Source organism: Perca flavescens, chromosome 7 (assembly GCF_004354835.1).
Source record: "Perca flavescens isolate YP-PL-M2 chromosome 7, PFLA_1.0, whole genome shotgun sequence".
NCBI lineage: Eukaryota > Metazoa > Chordata > Actinopteri > Perciformes > Percidae > Perca > Perca flavescens.
In genome coordinates this window covers 34,778,658-34,790,513 of record NC_041337.1, presented here as the reverse complement: position 1 = coordinate 34,790,513, position 11,856 = coordinate 34,778,658, and the positions used below count along the sequence as shown (strand labels likewise).

Sequence of the window (11,856 nt, the reverse complement as noted above, 5' to 3'; positions counted from 1 at the left end):
ACACTGGGGAAATTCCTTTGCTACAGCAGCTCAAAAGAAAAAAATTTACACACATCAGAATAACACAAATACACATTATGTAGACATAGGAGAAACATATACATAAAGTATAAGAACTAGAAATAATAGAATTAGTTATAATAATAATAATAATAAAAGAAATATATTTACACAATAACAGCCTTATATAAACAGACAGTATATAAACACAGATATACAGATGAGTAAGGTAAGGTTTACCAGTAACTAATCATTATTGCTTGAATTACAATCAATCAGTAACTAATAATTAACTAACCATTCATTCCTCATTCGTTCCTCAGTAACTACCTACATTTTTGTGTACCCTATTGTAAATTGTTACCCCTTTATCTTTATTGTTACTTGCCGCTGTTATCCATCATACCCCCAACCTGCACCAGTAGATGCTAGAGCTGGGCAATATATTTAGATCTAGACTAGACCTACTCTATCTGTAAAGTGTCTTGAGATAACTCTTGTTATGATTCTATACTATAAATAAAATGGAAATTGAAATGATCCCTGCACCGTTGCGGGTGAGTTAGCTTTACTTTAGAATGTTCCTTGCGGGCGGTTACTCGCCCAACTTTTGGAATAAAAGGACAGTTAATGTAGATATAAACCACCACCAGTACTTTTTATTTTACTATAATTGGTGTATCGCTGTAGTCTGCTGACTTCCGGTTTGACAAGCGTGTGGGAAAAGCGAACACATATGAGTGCAAGCACACAGTTTGAGCAGAAGCAGAGAAAATCTTAGCACAAGTAGTGGCTTTTTGAGTGTGAGGACAGATGTTTGAGGGAAAGCATTTTTAAAATCTGAACGTGAAATCAATGAGAAATGCATTCAAATTGCAAGACCACTCGCTTGAATAAAGATAGGAATTCACAGTATTTCCATAGAGTCATACCTGCCGAAACGGTTGACAAAGAGGCCGACGGAGAAGGAGCCGAACATTCCTCCTACAGAGAAGATGGCGACAGAGAGTGACCACAGAGCTGTTAAAGCTGTCTGAGGGATGGGCTCGGAAAACCTGCTGCTCCACGTCTCATTGTAGAAGCTCTCGATGATCTGAAACATAAAGACAACACACGGTAGACTCAATGTGTAAGACGAATAAAGGCAGATTAAACTTGTTTTGTTAAAGGAATCTCAACAATTTTGGTCAGTCACTCGCTCCATAGTCTATATCCACAATGTTCAACTTCCAGGATTGCTCCGTGCCGCCGGAAATTCTGCCGGATGTCCCTCCAGTTCCTCTTCCTTTGTGTTGGCGTTCTAACCTCTGGTGGATTTGTGAGGACTATGGTTAACTGCTCCTCAGATCTCTGCAGGGTAAATCCAGACAGCTAGCTAGACTATCCGTCCAATCAGAGTTTTCTGTTGCACGACTAAAACTACTTTTGAACGTACACACGTTCCACCAAAACAAGTTCCTTCCAGAGGCTATTTAGCAGAGGCACCGTGGCTCTGCCGGTGCTAAGCGATTGTGATTGGTTTCAACAAATGCCGATAAACCAGAGCACGTTTTTCTCCCATCCCAGAATGCTGTGTGGACTAGCCAGACCCTCCTCTGCGGCGCTGTGGAGGAAGGTCTGGCAAAGCGAGACGACTCGGTCCACCACTTCAGCCCAGACTGAAATAATTCTACTATTGGCTTCAGTGATCCCCTAGTCTGGATCGACAACGGTTCATTGACCGGATAGTTTCGGCGCCACCAGATGTTCCACCGGACGTCCATCACCTTCCGTTTTCTTTGCGTTTGCGCTCTAAACTCTGGTCGCTTCGAGGAACAGCAACTGGAACGTTACACGCTGAAAATGTCAAGTTTTGAAGAAAATTCTGATCGTGCAGCAAGGCGGTCCTGCTCTGTTCTTTCGGGGAATGATTGTAAAGATTTACAAAGAATATGTTTGGTTTGATTGCTGTGGCCCAAGTACACACGGAGATACACTGGTAAGAGCTAATGAGGTTTAACCATGTATCAGCTAATTTAAATAGCTCACGTTACTGTATTGTGTCAACAGTTAACCTCATTTAATATTGTATATGTGGAGTTTTCTTTTGCGGGGTGCAAATGTTCCACCAGAACAAGTTCCTTCCTGAGACTATTTAGCAGAGCCACCGTGGCTGCGTCCGGAGCTAAGCGCCACCCAAGACGATTGTGATTGGTTTACAGAAATCCAAACAACACAGAGCATTTTTTCTCCTATCCCAGAATGCATCTGTGGTGTAGCACGACCTTCCTCCACAGCGCAGACTAGACAGAAAGTAACCATAACACTGTAGCAGCATACACAGCATTATTCACAATATCCATGTTGGAAAATAGGAAATGTGGTGGAGGAACAACACTAACCCACTATGCATTATGCTGTTCTATAGCCCACCCCCACTTTGTTTGGGATTTTCCCACATTGGGACATTACATATTATTGTTTTTATGAACTAAGTCTTAGGCAGTAGTCCACCAGCACAATATCTTAACTCTCCTGGTAAGCTTGAGCTCCTTAATCCTTAATGCCTCCAACTGCTTTATCTCATTAACCTGCTCCCTGTCATTTCAGATATCTGTCAGACCCCTCAGAGGCTTGTCAGCTGCCGTAGAGATGTAGGTTAGCATGCAAAAAAAAATTAAATCCCTCCTTAGACTTAAACAGGTGACATACAACATTGTTAGCATCCTAACACCTAACGCCTCGTTATAAAAGCATGATGTTTTTTCTGTTGTCTTTAACAACAAAAAATCAACAATAACACGTATCACATCCTTTGTAATTGAATAATGTGTGTGTAAAAAAGCCTCTGTGGAAACCATAGAGTGTAAAAATAAGTCTTGCATTGCCAGACCTCCCTCCACAGCACTGCGGAGGAGGGTCTGGCTAGTCCACCCAGCATTCTGGGATGGGAGAAAAACGTGCTCTGGTTTATTGGTATTTCTTTAAACCAATCACAATCATCTTGGGTGGCGCTAAGCGCTGGGCGGAGCCCCGGTGCCGCTGCAAAATAGCCTCGGGAAGGAACTTGTTTTGGTGGAACGTGGATGTTCAAAAGGTGTTTTGGTCGTCCAACAGAAAACTCAGATGAATGCCAACAAGAAAGCAGAAAGTGACATCCGGACAAATGAGGGACATCCGGCGGAATTTCATGGAAATGAAACGTCATCGATATATATAGACTACATCCTTTGTAACTGAATAATTTACGTGTAAAAAGTCTCTGGTAACCATAACCTGTACAAAAAATGGACATAGCATTGGGGATGTCACCATTGGTTTGTGGACTGCCGTTTTGAAGCTTTGAGTTTGGAGTTTGGCAGTCGTCATCTTGGTATTTTGGAGCCAGATATGACCATATTTATATATAAAGGGTGGAGCTAGTGAGAATGCTACATCTAAGCCAGTGTTGTAAAAGAGGTAAAGTTGTCAATTTTCAAGCCTTCTGAAGCGAGTCACCCAGCGGAGATTTACCGGCGGATAAACACAGACCTCCGGGTCCTGGAGCCGTTCACCTGCATGTACGGCAGGTAAAACTTTCCCTTTAAGTTACCAGCTAACGCTAGCTGTATCTAGCTAGCTTGGTTGGCAGAACACTGAACAAGACATTCTTAGGCGACCAAAACGTTACAATTAACTTTGTCACACAGTGAGAAAGTCAAAGTTTAAAAAAACACAGACAACACCCAAAAACAAGTTCAGGTCTATTTTAATGTACATATTGCCATCGTTAGCATTGCTACGTTTAGCTTAGCGCAGCACCATTGCAACCATAACCAACACTGGCATGGCCGCGTCATCCTCCGCAGCTCCGCCCTTTTGTCAAAAACTGTCATGTCTGGTTTCAAAAAACCAAGATGGCAACACTCGTATCGCCAAACTCAAGGCTTTAAAATGGCAGTCCACAAACCAATGGGTGACTTTACGGATGCTGTGTCCACTAGGTTTACTGTCTATGGTTTTGGTGTACTAACATTATTATTGAGAGTTTGAAAACCAATTTAATCAAAATGTATGATTTGCTAGATAATATTACTTTATATAAATTAAGCAAATAACCTTTATAGTACTTTTATATGCTTGCTTTTTTGTATCTGTTTGATTTGTTGCTGTTCTGAAACTATGCCCTTGTTCTTAGCAGAAGCGAAGTGAGTGTGTGCCAATGCATTTCGCCTTTATATTTTCACAATGAAATCTAAAGTTTGAGATGGATCTTTTCAGTCAAGGTGAACTAAATCAGTTCTGGAAATAAATGCTGGGATGGTGAAGCCAATTAAATGTACCACCTGGATTCAGCTTTTATCTGAAAATACCTTCCATTACCACTAGTTCATGTTATTGTATTCCTCTCCCACTTTCATCATTATTCTCATACATTTCTTTATATTTTTTTTGAAAACGAAATACTCACATTCTGAGGAGCATTGATTACACCAGTGTTGTAGCCAAACTGGAGAGAGCCAATCACAGCTGTGCCGACAGCCATCATCAGCTGGGGTGTCACCTGTTGTCAAGACCGAGAAAAAAAGATTTAACATTACATGTCATTTACATTACATTACATTACATGTCAGTTAGCTGACGCTTTTATCCAAAATGACTTCCAATTAAATGCTTTCAACCCTGAAGGTGCAAACTCCAGACAACAAGTAGAAAGTGCAAGTACATTAGCTTTAGATAAGCAAAACTACAATGAGCCATATGAAAGTGCAGCTTTAAGAATATATATAAATATATATTATATATATAAAATATATAATATATATATATATATATATATATATATATATTCTTAAAGCTGCACTATGCATCTTCCACCGAAGGCTAAAAGCACATCTCTTCCAACTGCACTTTGGATAAAATATATATATACAGTACAGGCCAAAAGTTTGGACACACTTTCTCATTCAATGCGTTTCCTTTTTATTTTCATGACTATTTACATTGTAGATTCCTCCATCATAACAGCAATGCTCCAAGGTCCAAACGCTCCTGGCTTTTAAAGGGAATGGGAGATGATCTCTGATTGGCTGATTACATGTTACGCCCAAAACACACCTCTGATTAATGAAGACACTAAGGATAACCCTTTAGGACCAGGCGCCCAGCGCACAGACTCTTTTTACTAGCAAACTAACAAAAGTGGGTTTGGACACGCCCTAAACGGACCTGCGTCACGCTGTGGGCTCAGATTATTAAAATAGGGCCCTTGAAACTTTTCATTGTGTCAGAAAATCTGTTTTCAGCTATGTGACGATGCATCTTCCAGCTGATCCAAAAGACACATAAAGGAATTCTTTATCCTTCAGTTTATCGCAAACATTCAACAACAACACATCTAGAGATACATGGTTTTCACCGGATAGGAAGGGAATGGAAAACAACGGTAGTGAGTAGTATGAAACACCGTAAATCCATTTGGGGTGGTGAATTGGTCAAACGACACAGGACTTTCACCCAGGAGACTGGGATTCATGTCCTGGGTGTGACCTATACAAGCATTTTGAAACCCCAACCAAAAGAATTTCCCTAACCCTAACTAAATGGTTTTACCCTGCACGTTGAGAAATGATGCAAAGGGTCTCGACCCAGAGCATCAAAAAGTATCGCAAAGGGGGTCCTGACCACGAAATATAAAATTACACTCATGGGGTACCCAAGCGCGTCAAATATGTCCGCGGATGGGATTACAGTACAGGCCAAAAGTTTGGACACACCTTCTCATTCAATGCGTTTCCTTTTTATTTTCATGACTATTTACATTGTAGATTCTCACTGAAGGCATCAAAACTATGAATGAACACATATGGAATTATGTACTTAACAAAAAAGTGTGAAATAACTGAAAACATGTCTTATATTTTAGATTCTTCAAAGTAGCCACCCTTTGCTTTTTTATTAATAAGGGAAAAACTTCCACTAATTAACAAAGCACACCTGTGAAGGTAAAACCATTTCAGGTGACTACCTCATGAAGCTCATTGAGAGAACACCAAGGGTTTGCAGAGTTATCAAAAAAAGCAAAGGGTGGCTACTTTGAGGAATCTAAAATATAAAACCCATAGTGTTTATTTATAGTTTTGATGCCTTCAGTGAGAATCTACAATGTAAATAGTCATAAAAATAAAGAAACACATTGAATGAGAAGGTGTGTCCAAACTTTTGGCCTGTACTGTATATTGGAATTATTTAAATAAGAAAACCTGCGTCTGATTGAGACGCTAAAGGAGACTTTTTGCGTCAGTAAGTAACGCAAAAAGGCCCCTGACCCAGCATCCTGTTCTCACTCCCAACTCGTAAAGTACTGGCGCTTGGTCACTGTCTCAAACGCAAAGATCACCATTTAGCGTCTGTAATGGAGCGCACCGGGCAGAGCAGGAGCTCCACCGCGACGCTGTAAGATGACGTAGTATTAAGAGAGACAACGGTAGCGACTAATATGGCAGACCAAAAATCTGCGTAAGAAGGTAGGTTGGGGGGGCGGATGGGTCAAACAACACAGGACTTTCACCCAGAAGACGGGGGTTCATGTCCCATTCTTGTCCCGCGTGTCACTGAAACCAACAGAAACCTACAGTCCCGAACAACGGGTCTAAATATGACACTAAAAGAGACTTTTTGCATCATTATTAACAAACACCAAAGGCCCCTGACCAATCGTCACCTTTTGACGCGCTGGGAGAAAGATTGTTATGGTCCCCGCCCAAGGCGCCCATTGTTTAACAATCTATCCATGCTGTCAGTTCAACATCAAAGACAGAATAGTTTGGAACCCATTGACATATTCAATTAAACAGGGGCAGTAAATCTACCTCTGAGCTCAAATGATTCATTAGGCTGAGTGGATTGGCCATGTTGTTGTTGGGAATGAAAGAAGCCAAGAGGTTCAACGTAGGTGAATGCAACAAAGTTAGCTCTGTAGCTATACTTAGCAACATGAAAATAGGCTTTCATTTCCGCTGTGGTGCTTTCATTGGACAGAAGAATGAAAACATACACACAGAGAAAAGTCTCTCACACTACAACACTAAAGCACACTAAGCAGGCTCAGTCGTGAAAACAAGATCACAATTCGTACTTGTAACTCAAAGCTTGTGCTTGGAACTTCAGTAACACAGATGGGAAATGTGTGTGTCCGTTGCTCAGACTTTGTAAAACCTCACTGTTGAAAATATTCCTCCACAAAATTAAATGACACATGCACAAAATAATGCTACAGCTACAAAACGTTACACTCACACAAAATAATGCTACTGCTACAAGACGTTACAAAATATTAATGACCATTATTGGATTCCATAGATTTTGAGAAATGTGATGTTTTCACACTGGACGGACACAAACTTAAGCCCAAACTTATGATGGTTTCACATAGGTGTAAAAAAAAGTATTTAAAAAAAGAAAAGTACAATTTTGATATTATGAGAATTCTTTGCGTCAGTATTTCTATACTTTTTTGCTACATTTAAAAAGGTAATATTGTACTTTTTACTCATCTACATGTATTTGAGAGACACACTCGTTTATATGTTGTATACATTCATATTTCACAATTGTACCGGAGTTTTTCAAACCATTAAAAGGCTTTGGTGTAACTAAATGACTTTTCTCACATCTAATGATTGTAGCTGAACTTCTTCAGCAAACTTTGTCTTAATTTTTTTTGAGGGTTATTTATGTATTATCTGCTCTAGTATTTCCAACGTTTAAGACACAGATATGGTGATAATAACAGTCCAAAATCATGTGAAATTGCATATTTCTTTAAATAGAAAAATGTAAAAACATGTTGAGGGAGGAACCCTAAACCCCTAACCAAATACTAGTGCTGGGTTTAAATAATCATTTCTCCAATTAAAATCTTTGTTTGAAGGATCTGATATCCAATAATAAAATCCAGAAATCTATCTTGTAATAAATGCCTGAATGCCTCCACTTGTCATTTACCAGAAGTGTGTATATTTGGGTACTTTTAGTTTAGTGTTATGCCCCTTTAAACATGTGCGCGGTTGTTTTTAAGGGGCATGACGCACGTTACGGTCTTCCCAGTTCAACTTACCCGTGTAAGAGGGAGTTGATGTTCATTACACTGTGCAAATTATTTTAAGAGATTGTTCACTTTTTCAATTACGTTGATGTTTATTGTATGTACCTAGAGGAGGTTAGCTATGGACAAAGACAAATTGATTGATTTACACACTTGTAAGCTATGTTGCTAGCTAAATAAGTTGTGTGTATTTGTGTGCGTTTCCATATATCTGGTGTCATCATTTCTATGGATGAATGTTTAAGAACAGTCCAGTGACTGCACTGTTTCTCTATCACCCATAGGGGTAATTTACAGGGGTGATACACCCCTCCAATAATCAAAACTGGCCAGTGCAATGCCGCCAAAAAGCTATTATAATTTCCTTTACATAAATAAAGACATTTGCACCATAACTTGATGCAGAAAAGGCACAAATTGTTGCAAAAAAAACACCAGCATGCAGGAAATAAAGTGTTTTATAGGCTCAAAATATCTATTTTGCTCAATTTTGTTGAACCCAAAGTTACGCCCAGTATGGCCAGAATAAAAAAACTACTCAACTGGGAATACCGGCATATGGCTGTCACTCACTATGACTTTATCATGAGGGTGCTGTTTTAACCTGCCACACAAAATGTGAGCAACTGGCCATCCACCTTTGTCAGAAGACCATCATGCCTCCTTTCCACAACTAGTCAGTTTTTTTTTAACATTGTCCCGATGACGCAGCAGCAGTTACCTGGCCGCTGCACTCCATCCCGGCTGCCTGGGTCACTCAAACTCCAGACTTCACTTCACAAAATCTGGATCGTTAGTAATCCGTCAGGTCCGTATATCTTATATACTCAACAGAAGCATGTCGGCATTATGCTGTCTGCTCTATCATTCACTCCAACCTCGATGTAAACAAATCTTACTCAGTTTCTCCCTCCGTCTACCTGCTGCCCTAAGCAGCTTAATGACGTCAGCACTAAGTGGATCTTGATGTGCTGCCGTGCCTCCAGAGGAGTAGGAGAATCACTCACGCTGATTGGCTGAGAGTAAAACACATCAAGACCAACACACGTCTTATCACAGTGGTAACAACTACATTTTTTAAACTGGATTTTTACACAAAGCCCCAACCAAAAGCCAAGCCCACTAAATCGATATGGTTGTCTCACCAATCAGTCCCAAAACGTCCCAGTTAGAGAGGAAACGCCCTAAACATATTCTTTGTAAATCTTTACAATCATTCCCCGAAAGAACCAAGCAGGCCCGCCTTGTTGCACCATCCAAATTCTGTTCAAAACGTGTTATTTTCAGCGTGTAGCTCGCTAGCTTGAAGTATGTTGTTTCCTGACGCGAGTTTAAGAATGGCAACACACAGAGAGAGGAAGATGAGGGACATCAGGTAATCATCCGGGAAATGTACTTCCATTGATCCAAACTAACATTTTGGTATGAGGTTTTCACCCCAGTGCTATTTACATATGCACACACAAATGCTTTCTACAGTTGTGTCTGTGTGTGTGTGTGTGTGTGTGTATGTATGTATGTATGTGTGTGTGTGTGTGTGTGTGTGTGTGTGTGTAGTCCCTAATGTTGGTCCAGGTAAGAGGCTGATAGTCTCTCTCACTAATCCTTTGAGCACGGAAGCTATTAATACATCCTCTCAGTGGAGACTGTCTCCGTGCCAACATGCTTGACATGTGACCTGATGTTGTGGCCACACAAACCCCCTTTTCCACCAAGGCAGAGCTGGTGCTGGTTCGAAGCCAGAGCCTATAGTTTCAAATCGGTTCTTTGTTTTTCAACCACAAAAAGCATCGGCTCCGAAACCGGTAAAAGTGGTTCTTAAGTAGCACCAAATCATCGCTGGGCCAAGAAGTAAGAACCGCCTACTTCAGCAGCTGGGGGGGCGGAGTTACCGTGACCAACGAGACGAACAGAAACTTCTGACCGCCATTTTTGAATTAGCAGATGAACACAATGGACGCGATTAAACAACAGCAGCAGCAGCAGTGGTCGAGCTGCTTTCTTGCACTACGAAGGCGAGCCGCGTGAACACGTTGGATCCTCCGAGTTTGGATGCCGATGTCGGTCCGCAAAGCCACGAACGTCACCAGCAAAGCAACGTCCGCCATTGTTGTTGGTGTGTTTGCGTTTGGCGCCACCTCGCTGACGTTGCTGGGAAAGATGAGACGTTATACAGTGACGTAAGACCTGGCTCTGTGCCGGCTTTTCAGCCTGTGGAAAAGCAAACCGGTTCTTCGGAGGCTCGTCAGTCGAACCAACTCCGAACCGGCACTAGCTCTAGCTCTGAACCAGCACCTGGTTCTTGTTGGTGGGAAAGGGGTAACATTAACACAAGCTACACAAGCACAGATTCTTTATCCTAAACACACCTTATCAAAGTTCATCTATGAGTTGTGTTTTTTTCCTGTGAATCTGTGTGGATGTGGGCCTGCTGCCCGAGGTCTGTGGTAGTGAGGAAAATGGAGCAAAACAAGAGTTTGTCCACTATGAGCATAAAAGTGCTGAGGAGATTTATTCTGCCAGGGGGCTCTAGGCAAGGGCGTAACTTTGGGCTCAACATTGGGGGATGGGTGTAGTCTCGCTTTGCCGGACCTTTCTCCACACCACTGCAGAGGAAGGTCTGGCTAATCCACCCAGCATTCCTGGATGGGAGAAAAACGTGCTCTGGTTTGTTGGCATTTCTTTAAACCAATCACAATCATCTTGGGCGGCGCTAGGCGCAGGACTGAGCCACGGTGCCTCTGCTAAATATTCTCGGGAAGGAACTTGTTTGAACGTGTGTACATTCAAAAGTTGGTTTAGTCGTGCAACAGAAAACTCCGATTGGACGGATAGTCTAGCTAGCTGTCTGGATTTACCCTGCAGAGATCTGAGGAGCAGTTAACCGGAGTCCTCACAAACCACCGGAGGTTAGAACGCCAACATAGAGACAGAGGAAGGGGACGGCACACCCAGCCTAAAAGAGTGAAATCCGGCGAATTTGTCAGCGGCAACGGAGCAATCCCGGAAGTGGAACGTCGTGGATATAGACCAGCTTCAAATAAGCCAAACTACAAAATGCAAAGTGCAATAATTTTTTGTTTAATAACCATCATCTTCTTAGCCAAGGTACAGTCGGAAGAGATGTGTTTTTAGCCTGAGACGGAAAATGACATTATGGCAACACATGCAGAGAGCAGACAGTGAGGGACTTTATGTCAATGACAATTATCCTGGAAATGTACTTTAGTTGATCCAGACTATACTATGATGGAATAAGGAATATTTGCAGGCAAACCTCCACACACACACATGTACGCACTCACGCACACACACACACACACACACATACACACAACTTATTTAACGATTTGTTTAAGACTTAAATGGAATAATTTACAGGGACATAAATATTATAGATGCAGTTAGATACATACACAAACATGGGCCATTGGCATACAGCAAGTCTTCATAATATTAAACATAACCCTCCGTTCCCATGGGTGTAAGTACCATTGTCTTCGCCATATATGGAGGCTGCCTATGATAGATGATGAACATGACGGACTACCACATACGCACACACACACACACACACACACACACACACACACACACACACACACACAGAGATGTGCGCACACAGGCACACACAAACACACAGACAGACAGACAGACACTCAGCTGAAAGTGTGTTCCTGTGTGGAAACAATACACCAAAATAACCATGGGAATGTGTGTACCCCGGACCATGTGTCATTTGAAACGGCTCCGCTCAGCTCAGAGACTTCGGGATGAAAGCTGGTTTATAT

General features: G+C 41.5%; 1 protein-coding gene across 1 annotated transcript in view; it reads right to left on the bottom strand.

Annotated features, from left to right (window-relative positions):
- LOC114558476 (solute carrier family 2, facilitated glucose transporter member 1) overlaps positions 1-11,856 on the bottom strand; it is a 31,337-nt gene that overhangs the window by 8,997 nt on the left and 10,484 nt on the right. Inside the window, exons 2-3 of the mRNA XM_028582507.1 lie at positions 4,430-4,522; positions 933-1,093 (exon numbers count right to left, since the gene is read on the bottom strand). Of these exons, the coding sequence (XP_028438308.1) occupies positions 933-1,093; positions 4,430-4,507 (239 nt within the window). The 5' untranslated portion in view covers positions 4,508-4,522. The remainder of the gene's footprint in view (positions 1-932; positions 1,094-4,429; positions 4,523-11,856) is intronic.